Below are 19297 nucleotides of genomic sequence, written 5' to 3' on the forward strand. Positions count from 1 at the left end.
AAACTAAATATATAATTTTATAATTATAGTGAACCATAAAAAGAAAGGTGAATTATCATTGTAAGAAGATATTTTCATAGCAATAAGATTTTGAATGAGATGAAAACTAAATGAAAAAAAAAAGTTAAATAAAAAATAGGATAAACAATTGTGAATTTATTCTTAGTTTTATAATATTTATATAGATTTTTTTTATTTAGATTCAGTTTATCGTAAACTCAAGATACAAGATGTATAGTGAAATTTTTTTATTAAATATATAAATTTTACATAATTATATATTCAATTTATGATAAATCGAATCTATATAGAAATTTTCCTACCTATATAGGTATAGATAGATGCTTTTTCATTTGTGAACAAGTAGTTTGCAACTTGATTTTAGTGAGGTTGCTTTAAATTGTATCTGGAGCTTATTTGTCTTTGGAAACATAAAGAAAAAAAAAAAAAAAAGCAATGGATGATTCTTTGTACTGTAGAAGAACATTTCCAACCCTATCTTTTTTTTTTTTTTTTTAATTGCTCCAACCTTATTCTTCATGACAAAGTAAACATCTTTTCTTTATCATTACATGTAATATACTTATCTTTCTTTTACTTTTTTTTGCTTCCTTTCCTTTTATCTTTAGCGCACACACTCTCTCTCTCTAATGTTCTTTTATTCCAATTCTATGTCCATTGTCTTTTAAGCAGCACCACCATATGAATCTCATTAGAAGTCCATTTGGGTTCTCTTCCTAAACCCAGATAACACCTCCGATTAAAAATGGCTGAATTGGCTTCCAACTACCTCTTCTTATTCTTCTTGTCGCTTCTCACTCTCTGTGCTTCTGGTACGCAACTACTGTTTCTTGATCACGTTTCTTTACTTTACCATTTTCTTGCCAGATTGGAAGGAACAAAAAAGGATGCTAATTAGTGATAACAAAAAAAGTTTTGGCTGCTTTAATTCATAAACGAACTACTGTTCTTTGCAGGAACTCAGGTGGGTTTCTCCTATAATGCCAGAGGGAGCATTGCAGCTTCATCACTTGGCAGAACATTATCATTCCTTGAGCTAAACAAGGTCTCTGTACCTCACATTCGAGTTTTCATTGCAGATCATAGGGTTTTAAGCGCACTTTCTGATTCTGGTGTGTCTGTTGATCTTTTCTTAAATCAAAGTCTAGTTGAGAATTTTACCAATGCTAGATCATCTGCTATTTTGTGGCTGAAAACCCATGTAATGACCTTTTTGCCTCGTGTTAACATCAAAAGTATCACTGTTAGAGGCGGTAATGACTTCTCTAGGCTCTTATCTTCCTTGAAATTGATCCATTCAGTTCTCAATAGTTCTCATTTTAATAGTGAAGTTAAGGTCTCAGTAGCATTTTCATTGTTATTCTTGGAGAATTTGAATGGAACACAAAAAAATGATCTGCTTAGGGTTTTAGGATTTATCAAGAGGATTAGGTCCTTTATCATTGTAGAAGACAGTACTGGTAATGGTGTAGAATTGAGCATGGGAGATCTTTTTCTCAAATCAATGATCCAGAAAGCAACCCTTGCCTCTTCTATACTTCCTTGTAATGGTGTTGCCGTAGTCATGACTGTGAAGAGCCTTATAGATCCTAGTGCAAGGGAAGTAGCTCAATTTGCAGCCAAGTTCTCAAAATCATTAGAGAACTCTCAGATTGCAGGTCAGATAACTGAATTATATGCAGAAGTATCTTCCATGGAAGATTTTTCAGAAAAAGAGCTTAAGAGGGAACATGAACAAATCTTTCCTTCTTCTCACCGAGAACTCTTGAAAACTACTTCACATGACACAATCAATCCACCAGTCACTGTTCCACAAGATAATCCCACACCAACAATTGTCACAGTCCCTGCTACTAATCCTGTCACTACACCAAGTAATCCTGCTTACACTCCTGTACCAATCCCCTCCACCACACCTGTTATGGTTCCCCCTACGAATCCTTCTGTTAATCCACCCCCACCAATCACCAATCCGGTCACAACACCAGCACCCATCACAGTTCCTGGGGTGCAGCCAGTAACTAATCCTGTGACAACATATCCTGCACCACCAGTAAACGTTCCTGTCACAAGTCCAGTCACGAATCCCGTGTCGCCTCCTGCAACAACAAATGCCCCAGCAATTCCAGGACAGAGCTGGTGTGTGGCCAAGCCTGGAGCATCGGAAACTGCACTTCAATCTGCTCTGGATTATGCATGTGGAATGGGAGGTGCTGATTGTTCACAGATCCAGCAAGAAGGGAGCTGCTATAATCCAAACACTCTCCAAAACCATGCCTCGTATGCGTTCAACAGCTATTATCAGAAGAATCCGGTGGCAACCAGCTGTGATTTTGGAGGGACAGCTGCTATAGTCAATACTAATCCAAGTAAGAAATCCCCTTAATTTAGAGATGCTTTCTTGTGCCCAAAATTTCATGTTCCAAATATATATAACTGTTTCTACGACCCTTTTAACATTTTAACAGGCGCTGGCTCCTGCGTTTTTCCATTATCGTCATCATCTCCATCAACACCATCAACAACAACACCAACTCCATCAACTTCAACAACAAATCCGACAAATCCGGCAACGACACCATCATCTTCAGGGGCCGGAACATCAGGGTAACATATACAGTCTCCTAGCTTTGTTTTTTGAACTCTTTAGTACTAATTCCATAGCTTAATTACATGGCTATATGCGCTTTCTGCAGAACTGTTACTCCACCATCAGTGTTAAACTCAAGCAGCCCTGGCTCAGGTACCACAACAGGTTTTGGGTCAGAAATACCTCCTGGTTTCAACACCTCCACATCCAAGTCAACCACTTTGCAACCATCTATTGGATGCATCATTCTGATAACATTCTTCATTGCCAGAATAGTCATTCTGGACGTGTAGAATGAAGCATTTCTCAGTGTACATTCATTGGTTGGAAGTTCATGCTTCCACAGCAGATCAGAGTTGCGGACACCACCGTGTTTAAAGGAAAAGAAACAGAAGATGAGATCCACAAGGCTGAATTATAACACCTAGATCCTGCTACCCGGCTGCTTCAGATTGCACCAGTTGTAAAGATGTTTGTTGCTCAAAGGTACAAGTTTTAATTTTCCACGTGAAACATAATTTTACATGTTTAATGTTAGGCTGCTGTTATTAGTAAAAGTAATTAGGATGGAAAATAGTAGTAGTACAAGGGCAATTTTGTTCCTGTATGTCTGTGAAAAGGGGGAGAGTTTTTAGTTTAGCATATGTGTTGCTTTTGCTTAATCCAGTTAAATGAATTTGCATTAGAAACTTATGTGATGAATGGAAAATGCATAGAAAGGAAAATGGTATAATTTTTTTGAATTGCAATTTGCATTACAAGGCATAATTAGAAACAGGTTTCCATTCAATTATGATAGTAAAGTAGGCTCCTTTAGAGGTCCCATAGGCTGGTTTTGATTCGATTTGCAGGAAGCCGATTTCAATTTCAATTTGACACATGCTAATTTCAGTTCAGTTTGATTTAGACTCATAAACCATTGATATTTTGATTTTAAATTTAATTGGATCAATTTCAATTCGGTTCTGAACCGGAATCTCCTCAGTCTTGATTTATGAGAAAGGGGGTGAAAATTTTGTTACGTGCATTATTAATGTCAAACCAGTCTTTTAACTTTACACATGAAAAATTGCAAACTTGTTTGTCTAGATGCTCAAATTATTTCAAGTAGCAAATGCTGGCCTGGCAGGCAAATTAGTCAAAAGCAAATCCCATATTTCCAAGACAAAAAGAACTACACTCCATTAACAATAATAGCACCTGCCGACAACCTCAAATTTATGCGAGCCACCGGTAACATTAACGCTTGAACATTGGATGCCAATTGTACCAGGAAATCATTGAAACTAAATCATGCACCGTTACACCAAACATTTGACCAATGACGCCTCAGCAATACCCAACCTGGACAATTTGCCCTACAGCACTATCTCTGAACAATGCACTTCTTGTCGTTCACAAGACTCACATGTAACATTAATGATACAAGAGATGGTTCATTTCTCTCATTACCATTCCATTCAACTAATTGCAACCATCAAAATTGAAGATCTTATCATTTTTATCGTCTTTTTGTACTTAACCCTCCAATTTTCTTTTCTAATTACTTAATATATTGTGCCAGATTGCCATCATTCTTCAAGACATTTTTGGATTCTAGTAGAAAGAGCACAAAAAAAGGGCACTTTTGACAAAAGCTAGTAAGCTACATATGAAAGAGAACCTCTATTGTGCGCATTTCTAATAGCAATGGCCTCTACAAATCCTCTAAACTCAAGGTATTAGGACATTTGTAAACAGCAATTGGACACCATAATCACTTCATCGCTTTGAAAATACCACCAAGATTAACATTGACACGGAAACTACAATCTTGAAGCTGGAAGATTCCCAGAAATTTTGCTTTTCATTATTACCCACAGCTACGGACTGTTGTTTTGTGGCTAACTGCTCTCTGAGTTCTTTTAGAGCTTTGTCCCTTCGCTCTCCCATCTGTTGCAAGAAATACAGAACATTTAAGAAAAATCACTTTTCAACAGTTTAATGAACACCACCCCCACATATTCACTCAAATTAAAGTTTTGAACTACAACGTAATAGCATATCAGAAGCCACCAACAAACGGTATAAACTCGTGGACCATTTAATTGATTATAACCTCACTGGCTCAGAGATTCAAAATGCGACCACTTGCACACCACAATAATGTGGTCCACCTAATTAATTATAGCTAATTGTGGTTAAGATTGGCATCTGTACAATTGGCATGTATGATGCTCTTCTTATAGGTAAAAATATAGTGCACAGGTGAAAAACTTATCCATAGCAGTCAATGCCACCATCTGTCTTGAAAACCTACCCTTTGCAGCTTCCGCGTCTGAGAACGAGCTTCCTGAAGACAGAATTCCAACTTCAACACTCTCTTTTTCAGCTCCTGATCAGCTCGTCGCTGCTTTTCCAACTGTCAACAAACACGTTAAATCTCATAAATAAGCAGGTCCATGCACCTTAAACAAAAATGGACACCATGAGACTAGGTTATAAAAGTAGGCAGATGGAAGCACCTGTGTTTCCAATTCCTTGGTTTTGAGCTTCCAGTGGGCAGACATAATTCTTATTTCGTCTTTCAACTTAGCTATTTCTTCATCTTTAACAATCAAAAGTTTATTGATCTTTTCAAAATTTTTCGGAGATACCTCATCTAATAATTTCCTAAGTTCACAATCTTTTCCAGCTCCAGTCTTGGCTATAGCCTGCATAATGTCTTGCTCAATTCTAAGAACTTCATCTTTCAATTGCTTTTGGGAAGATTCCCTTGCCTGTAGATCCTTTTGTAAATTGTCTAATTGCTCTCCTAGCCTCGTCATACGATCCTCGTGCTCTTTTAACGAGCTATTCTTCACGTCTAATTCCTTTAACAAAGACAAGCACTGAAGCTGAGCTGATTGAGCTGATGCAGCGCTTGCATCTGCAGTTGCTTGAGTGGCTACAAGCTGTGATCTAAGACCATCCAACTCCTTAAGGTACTGTTTGCCATTAAAGAATTTGAATCAGGATAACTTGAGTGACAGTCAGCGAGAAACTTGCAAATGACAAATTATAGCTCGAGTAATCTAAAAATGGGTGATCAACTTGCCAAGTCAATATAAATATCCTTTGCTATTAAAAAAAATTCTGACAGGAGATGTACTAAGAACTGCAGGTAGGAGTTACCTGAGAACACATAAGTGTGCAAGATGACTGATTATATATGCTTAAAGGATATATAAAAATCTTGAAACTTCTTGCCAATGAATTGCCTATTGAAATAGATACTCCTAAAGAATAATGTATTGTACATGCCATATTGATACGATACTAGACACATATTTGATTATACAAAGTACAAACCATGCATAAAAGCTATAAGGATATAATTTATTCCATTAATTGCAGTCAATATCTTTCACTTTGCATTATCCTTCAGGCATTTCATAGTGATACCCTACATTTAAATTCCACTTGCCCTTTTAAATAGAGTCGCTGAATATGCAAGGAGAAATGAAACTCCCACTTAAAGGCATTTGCTCTTACAACAAAGCATAAATGCAGTAATGGAAGAATTGCCCTCATGAAGAAATACTAGGGTTCAAAGGCAAAAATTCAAATCAATTTAATTAACGTCATTTCATAAAAATGCTAACTATTTATTTCTTTTATTATTGGTTCTCTAAGATTTGCTTTCACCCAAGAGAAAGTTTAGTTTCTCAGGGAGAATGTGCCAAATTATTAGTTTTGGGAGAAATGGAGTTGGATCTAAAGGTCAGAAAGTTGATGCCATAATATTTGATATTAAGTCACTGTCAATATTCATATTCATTCAACTATCTTAATATGGAATCATGGTCACCAAAATAATTGGTTCATATTTATTAGCGGGAAACTAACTTCAATCATGCAATAGGATGCATCAGTTCCATAAACAAGAAAAGTTAATGTCCAACTATACTTCCAATAATTCAAGGATGAACATAATTTAATGATTCCAAAAGTGCATGATATCTCATGTCAATTTTGAGAACAAGAAAAATTGATTACTATCCAATTATATTTCCAATAACCAGAGACAATCTACACGAACAATGAAAAGTGGCAGCTCCAAAGTGGAAATCACGCACTTTTCTTAAAACAGAAGCAGAGTTATAAGAGAATGGATATGAATCCTTGCAGCCACATTTAATTAAAGCCATCAAACACAATTTTATTTAAAGATGGGTTCGTCTTTATGTGAAAGGACAAGACTTTCTTGAATCATTGAAGAAAACAAATAAAGGGAAACAATGATACTAAAAAAATAAATTTAAAAATTAAAACCCTCAGGTAACCTTTTCTCCTATGGGCTCCGCCAAAAAATACAAAGAATAAAAGCCAAAAGATTGGAGGCATCACAAACAATGAGATATGTAGATCATGTGATGAGATGCACAAAAAACAACATTACAAACCGGATCAACCGTGCCTTTATGGGAAACAACTCCATTGAAGCATCTTTGAATTTCAAATTATAATCAAAAGCATGATTTAAATCACGAAATCCAAAAAGGCAACCAAAAAGAAAAGTTTATGAGGTGAGATGTGAGTGGGACCTTCTCAGCAGTAGTAGCTGAAGCCTGAAGCTGGCCATTCCTATCCTCCAATCGCTTCTGCAATGAACGAATCTCTTCTTCCATGGCTTTTGCCTTATTTTCTGCTTCCTGTAAAAATCAAAGCACACAAACCTCAATTCCGATAAACTAAATCCAGAAGACCCCACAACCAAAAGGGCCCAAAAAAAAGAGATTAAGAGAACAGCAAGAATGATTAAATCCAAGAGCTCAAAAACTACACAAAAAGAACTCAATCCCAAAAGTCACATGCCTGTCTTGTTAGTGTCTCTCTAACAAATGAATGCTCTTGAGATGCAAGGCGGCTCCTAACTTCCTTTAACTCTGCAGCTAACGAAACCACGTTCCGTCTAAAACTCTGTTTCTTCTCATTCAAATCCTTCAACAATGGATCAATCTCCCCAACTGAAACCGACGGTGAAGAAGAAATTGATGAACTTGAAGATGGTTTTTCCAGAACTGACATCAGAGCTTGATAAGTTTAATCAACTGGTACTATAAGCAGTCTTTGAAGATCTAACACAGATTCATACAATGAACCAATCCTCAGAAATGGAAGCCCTTTTGTCTACACAGTGCTTGCGGTGAAAGCTATGGTCTTTGATATCTGCATGTGAAAATGGTGGGTGTGCATTTAATATAAAACGGCATCCAAGAAGTAGAATTCTAAAAATACCGACAAAAAAATACAGTAACTTTAAAACTACCATATGCAGGAGGGTCTTGCCGAGTTGAAAATTGAGGGATTCGAAATCCAAGTCAATTTTTAAGCAATCCATGTCATGCGAAATTTAATTTTCCAGGGAAAATTTAATCCGAGGAAGAACCTACAATTATTTTATGTAGTATGTCAGACACGTAAAGGGTCTGTCATTTTCAACCAATAAATAAATGAGAAACGTACAGGGAGAGAAATACATTAGCTTTTAGAGAGAGAAACATGCCATAATCAACGGGTCTGCTTAAAAGAAAAATTCAAAATTCACACTGCAGATTCCAAGCAAACAAAATTTTCTCGGAAAAAAATAATTTCCCTAAAAGAAACACCAAAAACATAACACTCATGAAAGAGAAAGAATTTAAAATCAATAAAGACAAACAGAAACTCAAAACTCCTGCAAAAGAAGCTTAAAAAGGCAAATCAAACTGAAAATCGCAACAGTTTCAGCTCTTCACAGCAACCTTAAAACCAAGAAATCACAAAAAAAAAAAGTTCCTCAGAAAAACCAAACAGCTTATTAAGCTTTCAGCTACAAATATAGGGGAAGAAATAAGAGAGAGAGAGAGAGAGAGAGAGAGAGAGAGAGACGTCAGCTTGTCATTAGCAGAAACGTCCAAGCTCAAGCTGAGCATATATGAAGAAACTACAACTCACACCTTATCAACATCTGTAGATAGCGGTGATTTGGCCACCGATGAGATAGACGGCTGGAAGTGGAAATAAGAGGAATAACGGAGGGCGTAAATTTAGGGCTTAATTTGGATTTATTGTTGTCTTATATGGAATAGTGAGTAGTGAGACACGGTGTTATTGAGCAAACATGTCCTAAGCTCGTCTCCGACAGATGAGCGATAAAATTATTCAGATTCGGAATTGAGGTTTCTGGGACCTGACTTTGGTTCGGAGTATTCGAGCCTCGGGTTCGTGAACTGACAAAATCCGAAGCTAGACTTCACATTCCCCGTTTGACTTGCAGCGCGGCAAACCCGAATTTTTTGAGCTGGATGACTCATATTTGGCCACGTGGAATTGTTGACACCGTTGGAATTGAACGTCGACGCACGTGGTTGGTAGATGGTTGGTTTAGCCTTCGCTATTTATGTTTGCGGGCCTTCTGGTTTTGCCCCTTATAGAATTTTGATGGGCTTTGTATTTTATAATTTCTGAAAATAAATAATTGAGCAATTTTATTTCATTTAATCTCCAAAATTTATTAATTTAATTTCTAAAATTTATTTATACTATATATAAATGGATGAAGGAAAACATTAATTTTATCTAAATTATTTTTTATTTTTAAAATTAATTATAATATTATTTTTATTATTTAAATTACTTTTAAAATTTATATAAATTTTAAAATTTAATTTAAAATTTTTAATTATACGTATATTTAACTTCAATTAAATATAAAATTTTATAATATAAAATTATATTTATTTAAATTAATTTTAAAATTTATATAAATTTAAAATTTTATAGTTTAAATAAATTTAAAATTTTTGTTTCTATTTATATTTAACTTCAATTAAATATAAAATTTTATGAGAAGTAATTAATTAAAATAATAAATTAATAAATATAAAATATTATTAATTTATTTATTATTTATAAAAATATAAAAAATGTATATATAGCAATATATAATAATTCAACATTAATAATATATATTAAAGACAAGTACTTTTAGCTAATCATATAAATTTGTCACTAATATTTTTTTAACGATATAAAAAAATATTGCTAATAATTTTAATAAATAGTGCCTTCTAAATATTATCATTGCTATATATATATATATATATATATATATATATATATATATTTATCACTAATACTTTTTAACGATAAAAAAAATATATTGTTATATATATAAATTTAATTATTAAATCCTACTTTCGAAAAAATTAAAAATTAATGAAGATAAAAAAGAATGTCATGCATTCAAAAGTTTATTTACTTTTAAAATTTTACTGTGACATTTTCAATAATTAACTTTATTAAGATAAAATAGTGCAATTGTATATGTGATAAATTGATAAATTATTTTTAATTATTTATAGAACAAAATATGTATTTGATAGCATTAATAATAATATTTTTTTTTTTAGTTTTCAAGGTATTGAATTTCGTTGAATCTAATCATAAGATATTAATATTACATTTTTAATTTTAATAATGTTTTATTACTTTTGAACCCTAAAAAAAAATTCTAGATTTTCCATTGAGGCTGTGAGTGGCTTTATTCGTGAACCAGCGTCATTGTCGACCTCATTGCAACTAGAAATGCCCACAGCAAGGCCAACAACGACGATTGGTCTTCTTAGAGGACTACTAGTTCTCATGTAAGGGAGAGTGGGGCGCTTGGCATGAAAACACAAGGGGGGATGCTGTTGTGTGATTGGCTATTTTAATTTATTTATTTTTTCAAATGATTGTTCTTCATGTTCTTTCTAGATTTGTTCTTAGTTATTGGGTTTATTTTTCATGTTTTTAGTTTTCTACATTTTGGGTCTGTATTTATTCATCATATTCTTAATTTTCTCTTTTTATTTTATTTTATTATAATTAAAAATAATATATAATTTTTAATATATAAAAAATATAAAAATATTTTATTATAAAATATAATAATTTATTATGGTTGGATTAATTTAAACTTACCAGCAAAGTTTAGAGATTAATTTAGCAAAAAAAAAAATGGCTATATATATATATATATATATATATATATATATATATATATATATAATTTCTAACTCTTCCCATCATTCTCCCTATCCTCTTTCTCAACAATTCATCTATCTCATATCTTTATCTTCTCTGTCTCTTCTCCGCCTTTTACTCTCTCTTTATAGTTCTTCAATCAACCTATCCCTATCTATTTCTAACCAACCTGCAATAACCTCAAACCATTAGAATATAAGCAATGTAATTTCATCAACTATTTTCAATTTTGAGTTTGTTTTCTCGTTGTCTCTTAACTTAAATTTGTATCAAAAAAATGTTTAAACTTTAATACTACTCAAAATCCATTTGACTGGCCAAAATTTAATATATAGGCATGAGCAATATTCGTTCTAAATAGAAAAACTAAATCAAGCCAAGTCAATTTGATTCAATTGATTCAGTTTTTCAATTCTTTCGGTATAGTTTGGTCGTAGATTTTTAATATTTTCAATTTTTTGATTTGGTTCAGTTAATTCAATGAAGAAACTGAAATAACCGAACCGGCCGAAACTAAAGCTACGTCGTTTTGCCCATCTCTCTCTCTCTATATATATATATATATATATACATATATCAAGCCCTCACCTCTGTCCGCAGTCCTCTACTCTGCCTTCTCAAGAACCTCGACTCTGCCTTCTGCCTTTCTCTTTCTCTATCCCTCCTTAATCCCTATTTCAGATTCTCATCACTACGCACCAATCTCTATCCCTCCCTCACCCATCTCACTTATTCTTCTTTTCCTCCTCTTTTTCTTCCCCCATATTAGAGGATCGTTGCATCGTGCTCAAAGACCCATCAATGAGCATTGAACCCAAAAGACCCATCGATGATCATCATACCTAGAGACCCATTGATGAGCTTGGCACCTACCCTGCAATTTGCTGATGAGCATAGGACCATCATGGCACCATCGATGAGCATCATCTTCCACTGTGTGCCATTGTCCCTTGTTGTGAATGCTTCAATTGATTTGGCTACTGTTTTATGCGATTCATGGCTTCTGGGTATGCAAATGCTTTGTTTTGAGTGGATTTTGGTTGATTTTTGAATGTTAGACACTTGTTGTTGAGACTTGCAATCGTGTCTGTGTTTGCTTTTGGATTTGCGATGCTTGGTTTTGGTTGATTATTGAGTGGATTTTGATTGATTTTTATTATTGATATTTTTTGTTGATACTTGCAAGTTTATAGTTTTCTTCTTCTTTATTGATACATGAAGTCTACAGGTTCTGCATATTTTGAATCATAATGATTTATTTCTTGAAATCATTCGGTTTGAGAATTTGTATTCTCAGAATTTGAGAATTTTGCTTGTCAATTGGTTTTTAATTCTGAACTAAATCAAATTTATATTTATAGATTTTGTTCGGTTTGATTATTTTTTAAATATTAGTTTAGTTTGATTTAAATTTTAATATCAATAAGTTTTTTTATTTTTTTCTAATTGATTCGGTTTGAAATTGAATCGATGAAATGCTCTCTTTTACTAACATGGACATTAGACATAATAAAAAATAATTTCTCTCTATCACTCGGAGAAAATAATCTCCCTATCACTTGGGAAAGTTATGTGATGAGTCATGAGAGAAAAAAAAAATTGAGAGATAAGTGATTTCATTTTTCGAAAATAAAGGAGTGGGGGTTGTTGTCTTCAGACTGGATAGAGAAAAAAATATTTTTTTATTATTATGTATGAGGCGTGCCCAAAATCAACTTTTGACTAATGTACCTAACAGAATCTAGTTATGAATTTTGAGTATTACTAAATTAGAAATTAAATATTGTTATGATATAAATCGAGGTTGACGAGCAATGAGTAAAGTTAAGTTGAAATCCATTGTCCATTTAACCCAATAAAATAATAACAAAAATGCATCATGATAATTAAAACTTGAAATTAAAATTCTCTTTGTTTCACAAAAAATAACTTATATAAGAAAAATATTTTTTATAATTTTAAAAAATATATTTTTCATGAAAATATTTTTTATTGTTTAATTATAATATTAAATTAATTATATATATCTATTTTATGCATGTATAAATGTATTTACATTTTAGGCTTCATTTATTTCACTGAAAATATTTTTATGAGAAATTTTTTTTATATTTTTTGGTGTTTAGGGTACTCAGAAAAATTGATCAACGAAAAATACTTTCCTTGTCAAAAGGAAAGCTAAATCATTTTTAAGGAAAATGACTTTCATTTTTCAAAAAAGAAAATCATTTTTCGTTTTCTAAATTTTAATAATCTTATTAAAATGTGAACATATTTATATATATATGAAATAAATAAATATTATTAATTTAATATTGTAACTAAACTATATAAAATATTTTTTGGAAAATACTTTTTTAGAAAATATTTTATGTGAAAAATATTTTTGATATATAAATTATTTTCCGTGAAACAAACGAGAATTTAATAAGAATATTAAAATGTAGAAAATGGAAAATGACTTCTCTTTTGAATAATGGAAGCTATTTTTCTTAAAAATGACTTAATTTTCTTTTTGATCAAAAAATATTTTCCTTCGATCAATTTTTTTTAATACCCAAACGCCAGAAAATGTGAAAAATATTTTACAGAAAAATATTTTCTGTGCAACAAACGAGGTCTAAAAGTCTAAATCAAATAAACAAAAAAATAGAAATACAAAAACTGCCTTGCAACAACAATTAGGAAGTGAGTATTCAGTTAACCGAACCGAATTTTTAACTAACTAAATTATTAACTCACTTTAAAAATATTAACCGAACCGAACTGAAATTGAGTTAAAACTGAAATTAACCGAAACTGAAAATATTCAGTCGGTTATCAGTTATAACTGAACTAACAAAAAAAAATACAATATATTTTATATTATTAATTATTTAATAAAATATTAATAAAAATATATTTATATTCTTTTTTATTTATAAAAATAATAAATATAATTTAATATTAATAAGATAATAATTATAAGTTAAATATTATTATAAAATTATAAAAATAATAATTATAAACAATATAATATTAATAAAATAATAATTAATATACTAATTAATTAAAATTCGATTAATATTTCAGTTATGTAACACCCCCGTTTGCATAGCCTGATATATTTCACTGTTCCGGTGACCGGTGTCGGTCCGAACAATTAAGGAGATTAGAACCACATTTAAGATAACTAGAGAAGCTATAAACACGAATAATTAGTAATGTCCAATTAGTTAAGTATAAACAAGAAAAATAGAACATAAGAAGTTAAACGAGCCGAGAGTCACAGCGATGGGTGACCTTCTCGGGAACGACTGCGAAGTCATTTTAAACTCAAATTTCGAACCATAAAATGTGAGGCCGCGGTCCTTAGGACCCTTATGAACACAGTGAAAAAAAGAAAATTACGAAAAAGAACTATTAAGCCAGTCAAATAATTAGGTCAGGGAGCCGAAAGAAATATGGAATTAATTGCAAACCGGGATGAACCGGCGAGGGGCAATTTGGTCAATTGACCCCGAGAGCTGACTCCTGACCTAACTGTCAAATAAAATCGAAGAAAATAAAATTTCAGAGTCGGGAATTGTGAAAACCCATATACAATTATTATTTATTATTATTTTATTTTAATTAGTTAACAATAATTCAATATATTTATAAAAAAATATATATATATTTTATTAGATGGTCTGCTTATTTATTTTTAGATATATATATTATTTTTGAAATTAAATATATATCTGCAATCTGAACAACCCAGTTCAATAATAACTCTTAGCCCATTCTACACCTAATAGAACTCTTGAAATATATATATACCCTAATAATCTCTTCTGCTAAATTTTGCTCTCAAAACCTATTTGTCACCTCCTTTTCTATCAAATACTATCAACAGAGAATCCCTAAATTTTTACTTCTCTATTCATCACATTCGATTCTGTTTTCAAGGTAAGAATTCTAATTCCTTATTCAGTAATGGGTGAATTTAATTTTATTTTTATTTCTTGATCTGTTACAACTACTCTAAAAAAAAAAAATTTATTTTCTCTTTGACCATTGATATTGAATTGGGTTGATCATGATTAATAGTAACATTGAATTTAGATTTTGTACATACATCTATATATTCACCGAATCATTATATATATATATATATATATATATATATATATATATATAAAACCTTTGTCTATCCACGTCCACGTCCTTGAATTTGGAAGCGTCCCTATTATCCACGCTTTTGAATCCCTTCGTCCACGAATCCCTTCGTCCACGCCCGTCCAACGTTTATATATATATATATATATATTTGAATCCTCTTGTATCCACGTCCGTCCAAGGTTTATCAATATATATATATATATTAAAGTTTTATTTTATTATTATTTAATATTTTTCTTTTAATATTTTGGGTGTGTAGGAGATTCGAATATTCAATCAGCCAATTGAAATTGTCTCTCTTCCATTGAAAATAATTATTGTCTTGGAGGTTCCAGGTGAGTGGTAATTATAGTACATGGCACCGTTTTTGTCCCTTTTAAAATTTCTTAGCATTAAGTTTGTTATTAAATGAAATTTTAAATCAATATTTTAACAATAATTTTATATGTGATTTTCTAGAGTTTTATTTTATTATTGAATTTTATCTCGATTTTGATTAAATAATTGATTTTGCCAACTATCTCTGCATTAGACCCATTAGGATTCCGGGAACAGGCCTTTAATGTATTTATGTTGATTGATATTTGACTATAAAATTTACCGATGTGTTACTGAATTGATTTGAGATTGATTTGATTTTATTGAATTGATTTGAGATTGATTTGATTTTATTGACTCTCTGAAACTATTGAAATGCACTATTGGAATTGCACTATCAGTTATTATTTGCTATCTGAAATTTTTTATTGATTTTGATTGATTTGTACAAATTGATTTTCTATTTTGAATTGGTACCGTGCCCGATGTCTGTTTACATTATACGGCCGTGTGGACTATCACGGTATTAGGTTGCATTGTCGAGTCATGCATCATTTGATTTTTGGTTTGCATTAGTATCATATGCATTGATATCTGTGAAGGAGGAGGAAAGTATCGATATCCGTAGCGCTTACCATCGACCTTTGGTGATGTGGGGTATCATCACCACTGGTGCCTTTGTACCATAAAAATTTTATTGAATGAATTTATTTTATATATATGTTTCTGAAATTATTTTATTAATGATTTTGACACATGAGCATGATTTTATTGAATAGAAAATTTATTGTGAAATTAATCAAGCGTGCACTGTTCCTATTCCGTTGTGTGCTATAATTATCATTCAGAGCATCTAGCTCAAACCACGTTTTCTCTGCATGCATTATCCATTTTGGTCGGTAGAATTCTGCGGTGATCCAAATATTCATCCATTTTACGGAGAGGGACAACTTTGATTTGTTCTCATGGTATGCGAATTCATGTTTTCTCGGGCTAATAATTAGTTTAGTTTATTGAGCAGTTTAAGTTTTCATTTCAAATCTGTAGAGACTCATGATTTACTTATGGGATATTTATGATGTTTATTCAGCATTTTGTTTATTTGGATTTTGTCTATTTTTGGGATTAGTAAGTGACAATATATTCATTCAAGATACTCTGATAAGGCTTGCGTGATTTAAGAATACTTAAATTATGCGCCGGTCACGATTCAGAATTTTGGGTCGTGACAAAGTTGGTATCAGAGCTCGGTTGAGGTCTAGTAAACTTGCGGAGCATAGGATCCTTAACGTCTTTTCAGTTTATCATTGCTTCAGATATCTGCGTCCTTCGTACTTTTTCACCTATCTTAATTTGGCTCACATTTTCAAATTTTATACTTGTTTATTAAAATGAATAAGTGCCTGAGTCTGTTAAACGTAAGAGGAGAGCTTGGGTCAAGGGTCTTAATGGTGCAAACCTTGATCAACAAGGGAGGTACCCCCTAAAACTATTAATCAGACATCTGAACAGATGCCTATGGCTAAGACTGGGGCACAACCATTCTTTTGTTTCTCCATACTTTTTCATGATATTTAGTATACCACCTACTTTGTTAGAGTATCCTTTATCTGTATCAAGACCTATGGGGGATGCAATAGACACTGATATGGTGCATAGGGGAAGTACAGTTCACATTGGAGATAGGAAATTAGCTGCAGATCTTGTTTCTTTGGATATGTTTGAGTTTGATTTGATTTTAGGCATGGATTGGTTAGCCACTTATCACGTTTCATTGGATTGTCATAATAAAGTTGTACTCTTTAAAATTCCTGGGGAGGCAGAATTTCAATTTCAGGGAGATCGCAGTATGGCCTCTAGTAATCTTATCTCTGTAGTGAGTGCTAGACGATTATTGCGAAAGAGGTGTAAAGGGTATCTAGCTTATGTTAGAGATGTTCAGGTAGAAGGTGCAGGTTTGGAGAATGTTACAGTGGTTAAGGAGTTTCCTAATGTGTTTCCAGAAGATTTATCAGGTTTACCCTCGGAGCGAGAGGTAGAGTTTGGTATAGACTTAGTTCCTGGAACTGAGCCCATATCTATGCCACCTTATAGTATGGCACCCGCAGAACTTAAGGAGTTGAAGGAGCAACTATAGGACCTACTAGATAAGGGGTTCATTCGCCCTAGTGTTTCTCCATGGGGTGCTCCTGTGTTATTTGTACGGAAGAAGGATGGGTCTTTGAGAATGTGCATTAATTATAGGCAATTGAATAAGGTAACTGTGCGTAATAAGTATCCTCTTCCACGCATAGATGACCTGTTTGACCAACTTCAAGGTGCAAAGTATTTTTCCAAGATTGATCTTCGATCTGGGTATCATCAATTGAGGGTCAAGAAAGAAGACATACTCAAGATGGCCTTTAGGACTAGGTATGGACACTATGAATTTCTTGTAATGTCTTTTGGTCTTACCAATGCTCCGGCCGCTTTTATGGATCTCATGAACAGAGTTTTCAAGCCTTTCTTATATCAATTTGTTATAGTGTTCATCGATGACATTCTAGTGTACTCAAAGAGTAAGGAGGAGCATGAACAGCATTTGAGAATTGTCCTTCAGACCTTACGAGAACACAAGCTATATGCCAAGTTCTCAAAATGTGAGTTTTGGTTAGATAGTGTGGCTTTCCTAGGCCATACAGTATCTAAGGATGGGGTGTGCGTTGATAAGAAGAAAGTTGAGGCAGTGCTTCATTGGCCTAGACCCACAACTGTGTCAGAGATTCGTAGTTTCTTGGTTTAGCAGGGTATTATAGACGGTTTGTTCAAGACTTCTCTCGTATTGCAACACCTTTAACTAAGTTGACACAGAAGAACGTGAAATTTCAGTGGTCTGAGGCTTGTGAAAAAAGTTTTCAGGAGCTTAAGACTCGTTTAACTACAGCACCAGTGTTAGCCCTTCCATCTGGATCAGGGGGTTATGTAGTATATTGTGATGCTTCTAGGATTGGTTTAGGATGTGTTTTGATGCAGCATGGACGGGTTATTGCATATGCTTCTCGTCAGTTGAAAAGGCACGAGCAGAATTATCCAACTCATGATTTGGAAATGGCTGCAGTAATTTTTGCTTTGAAAATCTGGAGGCACTATCTGTATGGTGAGACTTGTGAAATCTTCACTGACCACAAAAGTCTCAAATACATATTTGACCAACGTGATCTTAATCTTAGGCAAAGGAGATGGGTAGAATTCTTTGAAGGATTATGATTGCACTATCTGATATCACCCTGGAAAAGCTAATGTAGTGGCTGATGCTCTAAGCAGGAAGTCTTCTGGTAGTTTAGCCCATATATATACCAAGATGAGGCCTTTGATTGGTGAATTACATGAGTTGCTAGATCAGGGAGTAGAGTTTGAAATCATAGCTGGATCATTCTTAGCACATTTTCGAGTTAGGCCTATCTTGATTGATCGAATTAAGGCTGCTCAAAAGAAGGATTCTCAGCTGTGTGAGATTATAGATAATATTCATAAAGGCCAAGCTCAAGGATTTATGTTGAATGATGATGGAGTTCTTCGTTATGGCACTAGACTTTGTGTCCCCAATGTTGATGAGTTAAGAAGAGAAATCATGGAGGAGGCACACCATTCTGCTTACACAGTACACCTAGGTTCAACTAAGATGTACCGTGATTTAAGGGAGCATTATTGGTGGAGTGGCATGAAGAGGGATGTTGTAGACTTTGTTGCTAAATGTTTAACTTGTCAGCAGGTTAAGGCAGAACATCAGAGACCATCTGGGTTACTTCAGCCATTGCCTATTCCCGAGTGGAAGTGGGAGCATATTGCCATGGACTTTGTTGTGGGTTTACCTAGTACACGAGGTGGTTACAATGCAATATGGGTGATAGTGGACAGATTGACAAAATCTGCTCATTTCCTTCCTGTGAAGACTACATATGACTTTGCTAAACTTGCACAGTTGTATATAAACAAGATTGTTAGTCTTCATGGAGTTCCAGTTTCCATTGTATCTGATCGTGGTACTCAGTTTACTTCTCGATTTTGGAAGAAATTCCAAGAAGCTTTAGGAACACGAGTAGACTTTAGTACTGCTTTTCACCCTCAGACGGATGGACAGTCAGAAAGGACCATACAGACCTTAGAGGACATGCTTCGTGCATGCGTTATGGATTTTGGTGGCTGTTGGGATCA

General features: G+C 33.2%; 2 protein-coding genes across 6 annotated transcripts; one reads left to right on the plus strand and one right to left on the minus strand.

The window, feature by feature from the left end:
- The first annotated feature begins 590 nt into the window (after positions 1–590).
- LOC110653711 (uncharacterized) lies at positions 591–3309 on the plus strand. Its single transcript, XM_021809464.2, has 4 exons — positions 591–833; positions 978–2390; positions 2490–2628; positions 2718–3309. Exons 1-4 carry the CDS (start codon positions 767–769, stop codon positions 2902–2904), a joined length of 1806 nt encoding a protein of 601 aa, XP_021665156.2. The 5' UTR covers positions 591–766; the 3' UTR covers positions 2905–3309.
- A 902-nt stretch (positions 3310–4211) lies between these two features.
- On the minus strand, positions 4212–8760 carry LOC110653712 (nuclear envelope-associated protein 2). Of its 5 annotated transcripts, none has more exons than XM_058146919.1 (7): positions 8572–8760; positions 7902–8021; positions 7448–7801; positions 7177–7284; positions 5116–5577; positions 4911–5012; positions 4212–4543 (listed from the first exon to the last, which is right to left on the minus strand). In XM_058146919.1, exons 3-7 carry the CDS (start codon positions 7658–7660, stop codon positions 4373–4375), a joined length of 1056 nt encoding a protein of 351 aa, XP_058002902.1. In that variant the 5' UTR covers positions 7661–7801; positions 7902–8021; positions 8572–8760; the 3' UTR covers positions 4212–4372. The 5 variants fall into 5 exon arrangements, with proteins under 5 accessions (XP_058002902.1, XP_058002901.1, XP_058002900.1 ...); XM_058146918.1 differs by having other exon boundaries at positions 7902–8376; XM_058146917.1 differs by lacking the exon at positions 7902–8021.
- Positions 8761–19297: the final 10537 nt, after the last annotated feature.

Source organism: Hevea brasiliensis, chromosome 5 (assembly GCF_030052815.1).
Source record: "Hevea brasiliensis isolate MT/VB/25A 57/8 chromosome 5, ASM3005281v1, whole genome shotgun sequence".
Classification (NCBI taxonomy): Eukaryota; Viridiplantae; Streptophyta; class Magnoliopsida; order Malpighiales; family Euphorbiaceae; genus Hevea; species Hevea brasiliensis.

Coding starts and splice junctions, on each gene's coding strand:
- LOC110653711 (XM_021809464.2), top strand. CDS start 767: ATGGCTGAATTGGCTTCCAACTACCTCTTCTTATTCTTCTTGTCGCTT. Junction 834..977: donor TCTCACTCTCTGTGCTTCTG/GTACGCAACTAC, acceptor TGTTCTTTGCAG/GAACTCAGGTGGGTTTCTCC. Junction 2,391..2,489: donor TATAGTCAATACTAATCCAA/GTAAGAAATCCC, acceptor ACATTTTAACAG/GCGCTGGCTCCTGCGTTTTT.
- LOC110653712 (XM_058146917.1), bottom strand. CDS start 7,660: ATGTCAGTTCTGGAAAAACCATCTTCAAGTTCATCAATTTCTTCTTCA. Junction 5,578..7,176: donor CAGCTACTACTGCTGAGAAG/GTCCCACTCACA, acceptor AATGGCAAACAG/TACCTTAAGGAGTTGGATGG. Junction 5,013..5,115: donor CCAAGGAATTGGAAACACAG/GTGCTTCCATCT, acceptor GTTTGTTGACAG/TTGGAAAAGCAGCGACGAGC.